General features: G+C 38.3%; 1 protein-coding gene across 1 annotated transcript; it reads right to left on the reverse strand.

Moving 5' to 3' along the window:
* Positions 1 to 6,690: 6,690 nt before the first annotated feature.
* LOC107731357 (arylsulfatase I-like) lies at positions 6,691 to 9,775 on the reverse strand. The gene is made up of 2 exons (XM_016542415.1): positions 9,432 to 9,775; positions 6,691 to 8,083 (listed from the first exon to the last, which is right to left on the reverse strand). Exons 1-2 carry the CDS (start codon positions 9,713 to 9,715, stop codon positions 6,691 to 6,693), a joined length of 1,677 nt encoding a protein of 558 aa, XP_016397901.1. The 5' UTR covers positions 9,716 to 9,775.
* Positions 9,776 to 17,124: the final 7,349 nt, after the last annotated feature.

A 17,124-nucleotide genomic window follows, 5' to 3' on the forward strand; every position in this document is an offset into this window, starting at 1 on the left:
TGTAACAAATAAATAAAAGGTTTTTGGATTTTCCCCTTACTTCAAATGAATGCTTAGTTTGGCTCATTATTATTATTATTATTATTATTATAATAATGACAAATTCACTTATATTAAACTTTGAAGAACTTTTAACAATATGAATAAGGAAAATATGTTTTACCCGCATTGTAACACAAATAAATAACGGTCTTTGGATTTCCCCTTTTTTTAAAACGATCGTAGTTTGTGGTTCATTATTAGCCTATTAATTAAAACACAGCAGCCATAAAATAGTACAATGGCAAATTCGCAAAGGCCTATATTAAACATCTAACTTTTATTAACAAAATTAATAAGACGGATATACATGTTCTCCCCACACATCAGGATTTCTGATAGTAAATATTCAACATGTTGAATATGTACGATTTTACGAGCAGATTCAGTCACTCTTAACACACCTCACACCACAGGAAAATCTGATTAAGATAATCTTTAGAACCACCAAGATAATCGGGACATTACAGGATTGTCGGAAGGGGAGAAATCGGCCCAAAATCAAGCCGATTATCTTGTGGTGTGTACCCAGCATTAGTTTGCCACGAGTGAGAGACAGAGAGGAGGAGCGCAAAAATAAAACCATGCCCTCTATTCATTATTCCGTTTCAGCTAGAAATACGTCACTACACTGAAATAAAGCCGGCAGCAACTTCCGGTTCACGCGGACTTTAAACCCAAGTAGGCTAATAGGCTAAATGAAAACTCTAACAGTTTGAATGATAAATCCAATATGTCTGCTACTTACTAGTAGAAAAGAGGAGAGAAGTTTCCTCAACTGATAACATGTTCTGTTAAAAATAAAAACCAAAAAAAGAGAAATAGAAACATAATCGGTAGGAAACCAGTTACAATTACAAAAGTTAAAATGTTGTAACACTGGCCCAAATCTGCCACTTACAACTCACCACATATTTAAAATGAGTCTTGTGTCTAGACTGTTTGAAGATTGTTTTCTTCTTAAAATTACTGCAATATTGTAAGCTGAATTTCTCAGTACAAAGACCTGCATATATTAAATGATGTTCTCACTGCTGAACTACCAGTATGATAGCAAGTTAGAACCTAAATTAAGTTAAATACACTTGATTTGGCCCCAATGAATTTAAATTATATTAAACTGACTTTAAACATCAACCTGAATCTCATAGAACTTTTAAAATCAAGTTTGAATTGGTTAAATTATTTTGATGAGTTAATGGGGAAAATGAAAAATAGTCATTAATAGAATATTTAGACTAACCTGTTACAATATTTGTTTAGTCAGTTGTGCATATATGTAAAGTTTTGCTGAAGTGTTAAATGTGACGTTTCTATTTAAATAGAATATACACACATATACACATACATACAGAACAGGGTCCGTATGTATAAAGCCGCTCAAAGTAAAAGTTTAGTCTTAAGTGTGTCAAAATTCTAAGAATGACGTAATTTTACTCTTATTCCTAGACTTAAGAATAAGAGTGATTCATAAAGGTTCCTAAGTGTTAAAAGAGGTCTCAGCTCCTAAATTATTTAAGAGAGCTGGAGAGGTCTCCTAACCTAGTTAGGAGTAATAAGATGGCAGCAAAGAGGAGACGACAAACACTTTCCAGCAAAAATATATTGGACTTATATGATAATATGGAGCCTACTTTTTACTAAGAATTTTTTGACACTTAAGTCAAAGCTTAAGACTATTCTTAAGAGCATTTCTGATAAGTTTTATACATGCGGGCCCAGGATAGGGAATAAGAAATTAAGTAAAAAAGTTTTTTTTTTTTCAAGGCACATTGACAGATCTATCTATCTATCTATCTATCTTCATTCTTTCTATGTATATGTCTATCTATCTTTCTATGTATTCAAAAGTTGCTTTTCACTGTGGACTGATTTCTTTTTTAAGCATACATTTTGGTATATTTTATAGACCTAAAATGTTAGTCCTTTAACTTCTGAAGTAAATGTATCTTGATTTAAGAATGTTTACATATATGTAATGAAACAAATACTGAGGTAGAAAGGCATTTTTGCAGTGCACTGTCAGTCTCAAAGGCAGTGTCAGTCTCAGTGGATCAACAGTCTCAGAAACTGTGGCAGTCTCTGAAGTAGAGGCTGTACTGTAGATGTTTTGGAGATGGCTGAGAATGTTTACCTATATGTAATGAAACAAATACTGAGGTAGAAAGGCATTTTTGCAGTGCACTGTCAGTCTCAAAGGCAGTGTCAGTCTCAGTGGATCAACAGTCTCAGAAACTGTGGCAGTCTCTGAAGTAGAGGCTGTACTGTAGATGTTTTGGAGATGGCTGCAGTAACAGAGACTGTGGCAGCAGCTGTAATGGTCTCTCAGGCAGTGGCTGTAGCAGATACATTGGAATAGATGATGATGGCAGTAGTAGAGACAGCAGCCGTCTCACAATTGGTGGCCGTTTCAGAGTCAGTCCCAGTGCCAGTCCCAGAGTCAGTCCACGAGTAAGTCCCACTAGACAGGCACTGGCAGTCTGCGTAATCTGAGAGCCAGCGAGAGTCCCAGAAGGAATGACAGTCTGAGAGCCAGTGTCAATCTGAGAGTTAGTCGGAGTCTGACAGCCAGTGTCAATCTGAGAGCTAGTGGGAGTCCCAGAAGGAGTGGTAATCTGAGAGTTTGTGGGAGTCTTAGAGCCAGTGGGAGTCTGAGAGCCAGTGGGAGTCTCAAAGCCAGTGTCACTCTGAGAGCCAGTGGGAGTCTCAGAGCCAGTGTCAATCTGAGAGCCAGTGGGAGTCTCAGAAGGAGTGGGAGTCTGAGAGCCAGTGGGAGTCTCAGAGCCAGTGTCAATCTGAGAGCCAGTGGGAGTCTCAGAAGGAGTGGGAGTCTGAGAGCCAGTGGGAGTCTCAGAGCCAGTGTCAATCTGAGAGCCAGTGGGAGTCTCAGAAGGAGTGGGAGTCTGAGAGCCAGTGTCACTCTGAGAGCCAGTGGAAGTCTCAAAGCCAGTGTCACTCTGAGAGCCAGTGGGAGTCTCAGAAGGAGTGGGAGTCTGAGAGCCAGTGGGAGTCTCAGAGCCAGTGTCAATCTGAGAGCCAGTGGGAGTCTCAGAGCTAGTGGGAGTCTGAGAGCCAGAGGGTCATAGGCTGTGGCGGTAGCTGTAACGATCTCTCAGGCAGTGGCGGTAGCAGAGACATTGGAATAGACGATGGCGGCAGCAGAGACAGTGGCAGTCTTAAAAGTGCTGTCTTCAGAGTCAGTCCCAGAGTCAGTCCAAGAGTAAGTCCCACTAGACAGGCCCCGGCAGTCTGCGAAATCTGAGAGCCAATGGGAGTCCCAGAAGGAGTGACAGTCTGAGAGCCAGAGTCAATCTGAGAGCTAATGGGTGTCTGACAGCCAGTGTCAATATGAGAGCTAGTGGGAGTCTCAGAGCAAGTGGGAATTTCAGAAGAGGGAGTCTGAGAGCCAGTGAGAGTCTCAGAGCCAGTGTCAATCTGACAGCCAGTGGGAGTTTCAGAGCCAGTGTCAATCTGAGAGCCAGTGGGAGTCTCAGAGTCATTGTCAATCTGACAGCCAGTGGGAGTCTCAGAGTCAGTGGGAATTTCAGGAGAGGGAGTCTGAGAGCCAGTGGGAGTCTCAGAGCCAGTGGCAATCTGAGAGCTAGTGGGAGCCTCAGAGTCATTGTCAATCGGAGAGCTAGTGGGAGTCTCAGAGTCATTGTCAATCTGAGAGCTAGTGGGAGTCTCAGAGTCATTGTCAATCTGAGAGCTAGTGGGAGTCTCAGAGTCATTGTCAATCGGAGAGCTAGTGGGAGTCTCAGAGTCATTGTCAATCTCACAGCCAGTGGGAATCTCAAAGCCAGTGGGAATTTCAGAAGAGGGAGTCTGAGAGCCAGTGTCAATCTGAGAGCTAGTGGGAGTCTCAGAGTGAGTGTCAATCTGAGAGTCAGTGGGAGTCTCAGAGCCAGTGGGAGTCTCAGAGTCATTGTCAATCTGACAGCCAGTGGGAGTCTCAGAGTCAGTGGGAATTTCAGGAGAGGGAGGCTGAGAGCCAGTGGGAGTCTCAGAGCCAGTGTCAATCTGAGAGCCAGTGGGAGTCTCAGAAGGAGTGGGAGTCTGAGAGCCAGTGTCACTCTGAGAGCCAGTGGAAGTCTCAAAGCCAGTGTCACTCTGAGAGCCAGTGGGAGTCTCAGAAGGAGTGGGAGTCTGAGAGCCAGTGGGAGTCTCAGAGCCAGTGTCAATCTGAGAGCCAGTGGGAGTCTCAGAAGGAGTGGGAGTCTGAGAGCCAGTGTCACTCTGAGAGCCAGTGGAAGTCTTCAATCTGACAGCCAGTGGGAGTCTCAGAGCTAGCTACTGATATATACCTCATATATCAGGTGTGTTTGATTAAAGAGATTAATTTAGTCAACTAAATTGTATATGAAGTCGAGCAGATGAAACTTGAAGAGTGATTATTACTGTAGTCGAACGAGCTGAATATTTGCAGAGCGAATCTTGCAATCGAGCAGAGTCAAAATAGCAGACAGATGAGCAGACTGAATATTAAAAGATTCTATTTTTTTTAAAACTGTGGCCTCACAGTGATTGTGACGTCACTATATTCGAACCCATTCTACAGCGGGACCAGGAATCACTGGACTCGACGTGATCCTTAAACGGGTTGCACACCGATAAACGATATCATATTGAAATAAAATTTATGTTTTAATCAATATGGATTAATCTGACAGCAGAAATAAATGCAATATCATCCAGTCGGTGCATGTCTGCAACTTCTGCATGTCTCTGTGTGAATTTTTCACACTGGCTGTGTAGTTTTGTCTACAAAAACATGATGGACATGAACTTCACTCACTTCCGAGCTTTTCACCGTTACATTTGAGAAAAACTACCATTAATAAATACACACAGAAACTCAAAGATCTTCACGACCAAACAAAGTTTGGTTTAATTTGAAAAAAAAAAAAAAATGATGACAGAAATATAATACTATTGTATACTAAAATGATCTCAAAGTAGTAGAAGTAGCAGTAATATATTATAGGCCTATATATTCTAGGGGAGGAATGTAAAACAGGAGGGGAAAATAAAATGTATTTCATGGGGCCCTAAATTAAACAATAATTCTCAAGGTAGAAGAAACACGTGGAGAGCATTTCCTTCCCCATTAATGGTAAATTACGGTGAATGGTGAACATTGTGTGACAAATATACATATTGTATGATATGGGGAAAAATATTATAATTATAGAGGCTGTTCCAAATCCTGCCACGCCACAGAGTGCCACTTATATACAGTAGTTTTCCCAAATTGTTGTTCATGTACATAATGACTTATGTTTGGTTTAATTTGAAAAAAAAAATGATGACAGAAATATAATACTATTGTATACTATGTAATTCTCAAAGTAGTAGAAGTAGCAGTAATATATTATAGGCCTATATATTCTAGGGGAGGAATGTAAAACAGGAGGGGAAAATAAAATGTATTTCATGGGGCCCTAAATTAAACAATAATTCTCAAGGTAGAAGAAACACGTGGAGAGCATTTCCTTCCCCATTAATGGTAAATTACGGTGAATGGTGAACATTGTGTGACAAATATACATATTGTATGATATGGGGAAAAATATTATAATTATAGAGGCTGTTCCAAATCCTGCCACGCCACAGAGTGCCACTTATATACAGTAGTTTTCCCAAATTGTTGTTCATGTACATAATGACTTATGCTGCAAAAGATTTACATTAATAGATTTATAGCGTGAATAAAGTCTAAAAATAGAAAATAAATAAATATAATACTTCTTAGAATACTTACATTTTTTTAAAGAATTTCTATATGGTCAGGAGACAAACCAGTACAGTAAGCATCTCAATAAAATGAAGTCAAGCTGTTAAGAATCAGAAGTCTCTCAGTCTCTCAGTTTAGAGTCTGACGCCCTCATCTGAGAGGCCCATTTCTCTGAAAGACACACACTTAACAAGCAGCCCTTTATACTGTCTCTGTGTGCAGCTATAGTGCAGTCCCAGAAGACCCCTAACCAGTATTTTTTTTTATAGGTAAACAGGCGATATGCTTTGCATATGTTAAAAAAAAAAAAAACAAGATAAATAAATAAAAAAATCAGCTATAGCATAGCAAGCCTAGCAAATGCACTATTATTTGTCCAGTAGTCTAAATAAAGAAATCTCAGGTGTCCACTAGAGGGCAATCAGTCCACTGGAAAGTACAGTAGTCTCAGTACAAGAGAATTTGAGTCTTTTGAAAAAGATTATTTTATTTATGCAAAACACTTTGAGTTTTTGTAACCAGAATAGGTAAAATCAGGTAGCAAACAAACATAAACAGTCACATACATGCTCAAAACAACTTAACAGATTCATTTTAGTCTCTTAGCTGATATTTTATATAAATATGAGGTGCAAGCACTGTACACCAAATCAGAGAGGATTCAAAATCCATTCATTAATTCTTTCAACATTCATTGCACAGGGATTCAAGGTCACATTATCAGAAAACCGCAGGGGTCCAAATCTGCTCAAAGAAATGATGTGGATGATCAAAAACAGTAAGCAGAAACACATGCTTCAGTGAATGTGATCATGGGACTCTCCATACCAGGCAAATTCATAATCAGAGTCCCTAAAATAATAATGTGTTACTGTCAGCAGCATCTGTAATAGTCAGTTCTTGCAGGATGTGTTTGTTCAAATCCTGTTTGACATCATTCTAAAGTTAAGTCTTCTAAAAAATGACTTCATTTTGCAGAACTTCCGCTTTTGCTTCTTGACTTTTCTCTTTCGAAGATAAAACGCCTCCCAGTTTTCTTCATCTCCTTCCCAAGGAACCCAAGCCCCTCCGTTGCGTCTCGGATCGGCTCTGGGATCTTCTGCAGGGTAGCGCACCGGAACGGCAGTCTGGTTGTAGAACACTAACCGGGCCAGCAGCTGCTTGACCACGTCTGGCCGGCGCTCTGCGAGATCATAACGCTCATACGGATCGTCCGCCACATTAAAGAGCCACAAGGATTTCTTCGCTTCCGTGTGCCGTTCCAAATTCCACCAAGATTCCGGAAAGTTTCCCAGCATCTGAGGTGGAATCCAGTCTCCATATCCAGGATTTCCGGTCAAGAGCTTCCAGTCTCCGACTCGAACCGCTGCCTGTATGGCCGTATTCCAGATCCCGTATCCGTTTTTTAAAGATCCATGCCTGGCGGCATTGTAGAGAGGATCGATATTATGTAGGATCTCCAAACGTGGAGACTCCTTCCTGCTACTAATGGTTTCCCACATATCATATCCATCAAGCCCGTCCATCCGGGAAACGTTCCCTCCTGCGAGTCCCACTAGCGTTGGGTACCAGTCGGTGATGTGAACCAGAGCTTTGCTAACTCTCTTCCTGCGTCTCAACAACGGACTATGGACGAATCCAATGCCACGGACGCCTCCTTCCCAGTACGTTCCCTTTCTTCCCCGTAGAGGCCAATTGCTCCCGCCAAAGAGCGGCTGTCCGCCGTTATCCGTAGAAAAGATAATGACGCTGTTCTTATAGTAGCCATACTTTCGGAGCGCGTACGTCACGTTCCTTACCGCCTCATCTACGACCGAAACCATCCCGGCGTATTTCCGCCGAAACACATTTCCCATTTGTCGATACGGATAGATGTATTCCCTCGGTGACTGCAATGGCGTGTGCACGGCTTGGAAAGAGAGGAAAATGAAAAGAGGCTGGGATGAAGGATCGTGAGCGGCGAGGATTTTTCGGACTCTTTGCGCATACAAATGTGTGGAATAACGCCCTCCCTGACCCCACGCCACACGCTCGCCCTCGTGAAGGTCGTACCCGCAAATTCCCGGCCCGTCGCATGACTTGTAGGTGTAATAATCCACGCTGCCCGTCAGAGAGCCGAAGTATGTGTGGAATCCGCGGCGGGTCGGCAGGCAATCGCGCTTGTAGAAGCCCAGGTGCCATTTGCCCACCATGTGCGTGGCATATCCCGCCTCCTGCAGCCGCTGCGGCAATGTCCGGAGGTCAAAGGGCAAACAGCTGGGCTGCCGAGAACGGATTATCGAGTGCTGGAGACCCGTATGGATCTGATATCTAGAGCGGAAAGGGAAAGTAAAAAAAAACTGGATCAGAACTCACAAACACATCTCATCACAAGCACAGACATGGATTTATTTCACACACTGTATTGCTATAGACATCAGAACTGCACATAACTGAATTATTTACTTTGTGCATGTTTATTTTCATCCTCTTGTGCTTTTTGTATGTCTCTCATATTCCTTTTAAAGTGTACATTTAATTTCATTTTAATTGATTATTTTTACTGTATTTTATTTTATCTCTTCAAACCTTTTTATGATCATTATTTTTTATAAATTTTTATGTACAGCACTTTGAATTGTATGAAATGTACTATTAAATGAATTTACTTTGCCCTGTCTTGACTTTTCATAACCTGGACATTAGTTTATGACAATTTTCTGTAAAGCTGTTTTAAAACTATGTGTATTGTTAAAAGTGTTGTACAAATAAATTTGATTTGTCTTTATTAAATAAGTTCTTATGTTCTACCGTTAAATATTTATTGGCCAAAAATGTTGCTCTTTTGTCACTGTTACTTTTGTCACAAGTAACAGTGATTGTCAGATTTGTGAATGATTCACTTATTCGAGTGAGTTTTGTTCAAGAATCACTCAAGCTGATACACAAATGGGTCTGAATGATTAAAATGAAAAGAAAAATAATTTTCCACAAAAATTCTGTTCAAACAGTGCTGTAAATTGTCTGTACATTATATATTTGATGATGATGATGGCCACAGCTTCCAATAATCCATAATGTTTTCCAATAATGCATAATGCACCATTTTAATTAACAGGAAAGTAGTATATACAGTATATTTGACCATATACACTGTTGTTGATGAGAATTACTCTTTTTTTTTTTTTAAATGATCAGTAATTAGTTTACTTAAATCAGAATATCTCAGTTTTTTTCACTCCAACGCCCCACATTGTCCACAACAATATTCAAAGGCCCCATGACTTTTCCAGTTGTTTTACTGGATAAGAATTTTTAAAAACATTTTTCACATACAGTATATTTTAGAGCTTGGCATAAAGTGTTTTCATAAAGTGCATAAAAATGCCCACAGGGTTATAAGACGAGGAACATGACTTTTCCAGGTCTATACAAATCACATTATTTTAAGTCATCTTGAGGCCCTTTAGTGGGCCCCCTGCCTTGAGTGTTTCTGATATTGTAAATTGCTTTATTATAACAATATCACCCTTACAAAACCGTACTGTGGTGTACCGTGTGATGACCATGGTGCTTTTATCTTATTTACCACTCACTACCATATTTATGTAGCAAAAATACCAAGTAAACGTCCACATACATGGTGCAAACAGCTGACAGAAGCGAGTGAGTGAGTTACCTGCCAGTGATGAACTGACTGCGGGAAGGAGTGCAGATGGGCTGGATGTAGTAATTCTCCAGCTTCACTCCCTCCGCAGCCAGCTTGTCCAGTGTCGGGGTGTGGATGTCTCTGTTGTGGTAGCCGATGTCGTTGAAGCCCTGATCATCCGTCATGATGAAGATAATGTGCGGGCGCGGATGGTTGGGCTGCTCGACCTGGTTCGGACTCGTCCAGTCCTGGGACAGATAGCCCAGACTGAGCAAACTCATCACGGAGAGCGCCGTCAGAGCCGCTGCTGTCATGGCAACGCGTTCAAGTGACTGCACGTGAGGAAAAAATCATGAATGATCGTCTAAACTGCAGATACGAGCGTAAAATTTGCGTGAGGAGGCAGAGCGATGTATGTGCGCGCCGTGAGGGGTCTGACTATGTCTCAAAAACTAGTGAGCTCAGCTGCCTACCTAGAGCGCTTTTTTTCCCTGCACGTGCCCAAAACTGCTGCACGCGCTAACAGTGACCAATACTGTCTAGTGAGATTATTACTTTCACAGTATTTTTGCTATTCATGCCGACAAATGCTGCACACACACGATGGCACACAGGCACCCTAAACTAAACAATGCATTTCTGATGTTGCACACCAATATGATGCTCTCTAAAGTACGCTGTAAAATAAACAAATAAATAAATAAAATAACGTGTAGGCTAATTCACGGTTTAAAAAAATGTGTTTACCAGAACGTTACCTTGTATGGCTACTATTACTTTTTTAAAGTTTAACAGATATTTTACAGCCTTAAATGTACTATAGAAACGTATATTATAATGTTAATATACTAATTTACTAATTACAATTATACTAATTATAATATACTGATAAAAGATACTTTATACTTAATAATATACACAAAGTACCGTCGTGGTAACATGACACACACAAAAAAAGGAAAAATATAAAAAAAATCAGCAATTTCAACGAGAAATCATTAAAATGTGAGAGGATTCTGGGAATGCAGATTTATACTTTTTAAAAATGTAAATTATAATGAAAATGTATTACTTCTAAAAATGTATTACTTTTTAAAATAATGTACATCTGACAGAATTTTACTGTAAAATTTCACACTAGAAAAAAGTCAGTAGAAAAACGGATAATGTTTTTGCAGAAAATTAATAGTACAATTTCCATTAAGGACATTTCCTTCAACCCTAAAACACAATGCGTAATTCAAAATAAAACACCTGTGAAAAATCAATATGGAAAATTCCTTATATTAACACTATAAGGCTGTATTTTTACAGACTTTTCGTAGAGTGTACATGAAATGTGCCATAGATGCATTACAGTTTTTCACCATATAAAGTAAGGTAATTTAACCTTAATCAATTATTGTAGCATTTTCATATTTCCTTATCTTTTTTAAATCTTATCTTTATCTTATTTTATCTTTCTTTCTTTTCTTTTTTTACAGTGTACTACATTTTGTCTGTTTTGATGCCCAAAAATGCTTTACATAACATTACTCCAAATCTTTTATTGTTTTTTTCTATACATATGACATTTCTAAGTAAGCAGCTCACTAGGTTTTGACACAGAGCTACAGTTCAGCTTTTTCTGCTTTCTAGGATTGAGTCTTCAACGCCCCTTAAGTGCAACAAAGAGACATATTCAAGAGAGATGTCTTCACTCAGTGTGTGATGCCTTGCCATTGTTTAAACGAATAGCCTATAAAATAAATGCATTACGCCAATGTCTTTCATCTGTGGTTTGGAGCCATTTGCACATAACTGCTGATTTATATTATCATTTTATCATCATGGACATATTATGACCTGGCTACAGATGTATAGGAAGTACGATCATTTTTACAACCTGTTTATAAGCTCAGTAAGTCTTTAGATTTGCTTTAGATTTGCTCTTATTCGTTTGGTCAATGTTTTTTATTAATCTCCAAACACAAGCTGAGGCCCCTAAGGATTCCTGCTATTAAAACATGCGGTAGGAGTATTTAGGGGGACCAGGGGTACAAACCGTGCTTGAACAGAGACAGCGTTTGTGCACACAAGAGCTCTTTTATTGGGACTTTGAGCGTTGTTATTATATATGAGCTGGCGCTCACTGGATTCACTGTGTGCACATCACCTGAAGCCACACACTCCGCTGATAAGATCTGAAAGAGAAACATACGTTTCTGCTCACATCTGTGTCCATTTAGCACCGGTGTCAACATATTGTGCAATGAAGTCAACATTCTCTGTAAAATAAATGCTAAAAAGAGGTTGTATGAATGCCAGAATGCTCCAGACCAACTATCACGTCATTTTGAGAGGAAATCAACATGCCTCATGTGTCAAATCATACATTTTTAGCATTTTGTTCTTAATAAAACAATTGGATATTGAGAAAATGTTTAGGATTAAAGATTTTTTGATTGTGGATATTGAAGATGAAACTAGAGATGAAAGATGAAACTAAAGTGTTAATAAGAATCTGCACTTGAGTCAACAGGACTGGTCATGAATGAGTCATAATTAAAGGAATAGGTCATCCAAAAATGACAATTTGCTGAAAATGTATTCACCCCCAGGCCATCCAAGATGTGTTTGTTTCTTCATGTGAACCGATTTGGAGAAATTTAGCATTACATCACAAGCTCACCAATAAATGGAGGAAGAGTTATTATGGATTATGGACTCATATTTTGGCCAGAAGTGACGGTTTAAAGTTAAAAACCTCTTAATGATGGATTTGTTTACAAACACGCAGCTTTTCACTTCATAAGACGTTAACTGATGGACTGAAGTCGTGTGGATTACTTGTGGATTATTGTGATGTTTTGATCAGCTGTTTGGACTCTCATTCTGACGGCACCCATTCACTGAAGAGATTTATATTTGAATTTATAAAATTAAAATGAAATTGAATTCCACTGATTAAAAGTTTAACAAAAACAATTACAGTGCAGTGCCAAAGAAATATACTTTATAAGAGTGATTCAAGTTTTCTCTCTTACTTAAAATATTTGGCAATGAAAATATCTTACATGAGTGAGTAAACATTACTTTCCCCAAAAACAACAACAACAGCAAATCCACCTTAAATTTCTCTGATGTCAGTTTTAGCTCAAACCTCGGCATTCTGAGTTGCTGCCAAGCTGTTACTATCTTTAATGTTGACATTGCAGAACAAATGTACACAAGCGCTTTTAGATCTCTCTATTAATAGAACAACTGCTCATAAATCTACTAAATATTATGTCTGGTATTTACAAAAAAGTTAGATATTTTTAAAAATCTGGCCTTTATGGGCAGCTTGTACAAATTCCTTTGGTCACAGTCACCTGGTCTCGTTGACTCAGAGATTGTTCTGGGATGAATGTAGACATAACAAATCAAAGTAAATTATCACACACACACAAAAATCCAATCGATTTATTCTATTTTTGTTATTCTTTACAGGCACGTTGTGGCTTATTGAGTGTTTTTTTTTTCCTTTTTTTAAAATAAATTACCTATATACCTATAAAACACATTCAACGTCATGTTTATTACAATAAACTAAAGAAAGTATTAATATGGGTAAATCTAGAGGTAAATATGCTTTTAAAAGTATTACATATTCAAACATGGCCAGAATGTGCGTGCATTGAGACACAATGCAAATTTCAAATTCGTCTTCTTAACACTAAAACTGTGCGCCTTTACACATACTACGGAAATTATATATCAGCACCCATAGAGACCAATTATTAACCTTTATTTATGTCAGCAGTAGTGGAGGGATGAATGATATATATATAATATATCACAACCTCAAGCCCTCAGTGGATAACAGATTGTTGTTGTGAAACGTGTTTTATAATGGCCGTGTGCTTAAATTATGTACTGGGATTATACGTTTATAATCTCGCAGAGAAAATGTACTTCTACTGTTATTGTCACCTCTGAACATCATATTCGTTAAACACATACTCTTTTGTAACTCCAAATCTGATCCATTTTTTTCCCCTTTATGGCCTGAGAGAAAGTGAGAAGATGAAAGGAAATAATTAGAAGAGAAGCCAGCAGAGTCTGAGGAGATGTTGAATTTGGCGTTGCGAGAGTGTTATTAAAAACCCTTCCCCTCATACTAACACTAACTCTATTTAATCATCTGCCACTTCCAGTAAAACGGCACACTTTTCATTTTCAAGCTTTCAAAGGATCTCAGGTTCTCATATTTACATATACACTCTTAAAAATAAACGTGCTTTAAAGGTTCTTCACAGCGATGCCATAGAAGAACCATTTTTGGTTCCACAAAGAACCATTCAGTCAAAGGTTCTTTAAAGAACCATCTCTTTCTTACCTTTTTGTAATCTGAAGAACCTTTTTTCACCACAAAGAACCTTTTGTGAAACAGAAAGGTTCTTCAGATGTTAAAGGTTCTTTATGGAACCATTTAGACAAAAAGGTTCTTCTATGGCATCGTGAAGCACCTTTATTTTTAGTCTGTTCAGAGAGGACTTTTTTTCAAAACTAATTTGGAAATGATTTTTATTTTCATGCTATGAGCTGTTTCAAAACATGATTGTTTGAGTCCAGTCGTTTGTTTCTGATTTTATAATCCATATTCTCAGTCTGGTTTAGAGTATTACTGAGTATAGTGTGGATCTTGTCACCCTGTCCTGAAAGTGATTTTTGTGCATAAATGACCGATCACATCTGTTTTCATATAGAAGGTAAACAGCCAAGTTGTTATAGATCGAGAGGGGCCAGTAGTGAAAAGTGGGGCAGCTGTTAAGCAGTTTTCAGCAGAGGGTAGTTGTCAAAGAGAGGGATGTGAGCGGTGGGCAGACCTCTGAAGAGCTACATTTGTGGAATGTGTGTTCGTTTTATATCCTGGGGAAACTGAATCTTGTTTTTGGATGAAACCTGAGAAAACGGTGCATACAGCACACGCTCACACAAGCAGAGCTTGACACTTGCAGACAACTCAGTGAAACATCATGACTATGTTTGCAACAATATAGGAGAAACTATTAATATGCAAGGAGATCTATACATTTCCCACTCCCATTCATTCTTCATTCAATCACCTGAGCCATAAATGCCTAGAGAAGAACCCATATATATATAGTGCCCTTCAAAAGTTTGGGATCAGTACGATTTTAATGTTTTTAAAAAGAAGTTTCTTATGCTCATCAAGGCTGCATTTATTCGATCAAAAATACAGAAAAAAAACTGTAATTTTGTGAAATATTATTGCAATTTAAAATCACAGTTTTCTATTTTAATATACTTTAAAATATAATTTATTCCTGTAAAGCAATGCTGAATTTTCAGCATCATTACTCAAGTCTTCAGTGTCACATGATCCTTCAGAAACCATTCTAATATGATGATTTATAATCAATGCTGGAAACAGTTGTGCTGCTTAATTTTTTGGGGACCTGTGATACTTTTTCAGGATTCTAAAAAGAACAGTGTTTATTCAAAATAGAAATTTTGTGATACAATATACTACTCAGAAGTTTAGGGTCAGTACATTTTTTCTTTCTTTTTTTTTTAGAAATTAATTCTTTTATTCAGCAAGGATGTGTTAAATGGGATGTGTTAAGACTATTTTGAATAAATGCTGTTCTTTAAAATATTTACTGACCCTAAACTTCTGAATAGTAGTGTATTTTGTAACACAAAATGTATATTTTAAATAAATACTGTTATTTTTAACCTTTTATTTATCAAAGAATCCTGAAAAAAGTATCACAGGTCCCAAAAAATATTTAGCGGCACAACTGTTTCAACACTGATAATAAATCAGCATATTGGAATGATTTCTAGGATCATGTGACACTGAAGACTGGAGTAATGGCTAATGAAAATCCAGCGCTTCATCACAGAAATAAATTCTATTTTAAAGTATATTAAAACAGGAAGACAAAATTTGAAATTGCAATAATATTTCACAATATTTCTGTTTTTTTTCTGTATTTTTGATCAAATAAATACAGCCTTAATGAGCATAAGAGACTCTTCTACAAAAATACATAACTTGGGTGCATGTTGTTGTTGAAAATGGCATAATTTTTCTTCTTTAGCGACATTAGTCATATGACATTCATGGCTCAGGTGATTGGCTTAGAAAGTTCTGCGGTTCTTCTCCAGGTATTGTAGTCTAGACCTTCTTGGTTAGAATATGCCATGACTGTTGAACGCCTGTCAAGAGAGAAACTACACAATATAATTGTGTAGTTACAGCATGTGCCAGCAGACGATACCTGCAGAGGAACCAGCCAAACCCTGACCCCCTGGCTAAACCATTTACAAACTCTTTTTTTCCTCAGATACTCATGAATGGAGCTCTGTGAACGCTAGTTACCCCGCTCCTCCTGTCAGTTGACCTGAACTGCTTACCATCACCTGCCTAGAGCTAGTGAAGAGTTTCTCCTTCATTAATCATGCAAACAGAGCCAAATGTTAGGTAATTATCAGTTTCATCATAGTCATAAAAGTTTGAAACTGCTGTTGTGTTTCGGGTTTATCTGAGTTTGTTCTTCCCACCCTGAATCCTCTTTAGAGAAACATGTAAACACGAGTGGGCTGCGTTGCCCTAAAATAAACATATTCACACACACCCTTCTTACAGACATACACATGCTCACACACTCCACAGCTCAAACCATAATCCAAACACACCTGCTCACACTCATTTCACCACACTGGCGAGTTTGGATGTCTGGATTTGACTGGTCTTGATTGGTCTTGATTGGTTGGAGCCGGGTGTTGAAGCAGCGGTCGTTTGTGGTTTTACACTTACACAGAGATGTTTTTCCCTGATGTGACTCGCTGACTCTGCTGTTTTTGAAATCAGATGAGGATCCTGACCCCAGTGAATCGCTCAGGTAACATGTTCAAGACAGACCACAATATCTACATTGGTTGTGATGTCTCTCAGACCTATCAAACATGTGCTAGTACTTCTTGGTCACTTAATATATTAAATAATATCAAATTGCATGCAATTAAATTACATAATTTTCTTACAAACCTTTAACAGGTAAGGAATCATGGCCTAGTAGTTAGTGCATTTCTCTCTAACATTTTATAGTATAAAGTATTTATATGGTTTTAAAGGTGACATATCATGAAAATCTGACTTTTCCAGGTTTTAAGTGCTATAATCAGGTCCCCGGTGCATCTACCAACCAAGGAAACGTGAAAAAGATTAACCCAGTAACTTTGTTTTGGTAAGCCTTTTTCTGCAAGCGTCTGCATATTGCTGCTGCCACACAGATCTAAAATAAACAAGCGAATTATTTCCCAGCTGTTTACCTTCACAGACATAACCGACTGTTTTTGTAACTCGTGTGCTTTTAAGGTAAACTTGTGTGTGAATGAGAACTTGTGACAGCCGCTTTCTGTCCGTGTGCTTCGGATGTGTGTGCTCAGAAAATCGTATATCTGAAGTTTAAACTCATATGGTTTAAAACGCTGATTTCAGCACGATAAACATGATAATCAGAACCAAAACAGATGTTTTTTAGCAGGTCCGAACTGTAATGGCGCAGCTCTATTCTGGAAAAGGGGGCGGGGTGCAGCAGCTCATTTGCATTTAAAGAGACAGGCCCGAAAAACGCATACTTAGTGAATGAAATTATACGTAAACACTTTGTATATCATTATATTAATGCATTCTTTGTGAATAAAATTATCTGTATACCATTAAATT

This window comes from Sinocyclocheilus rhinocerous, unplaced genomic scaffold, assembly GCF_001515625.1.
Source record: "Sinocyclocheilus rhinocerous isolate Xijiao unplaced genomic scaffold, SAMN03320098_v1.1 scaffold939, whole genome shotgun sequence".
NCBI classification, from domain to species: domain Eukaryota; kingdom Metazoa; phylum Chordata; class Actinopteri; order Cypriniformes; family Cyprinidae; genus Sinocyclocheilus; species Sinocyclocheilus rhinocerous.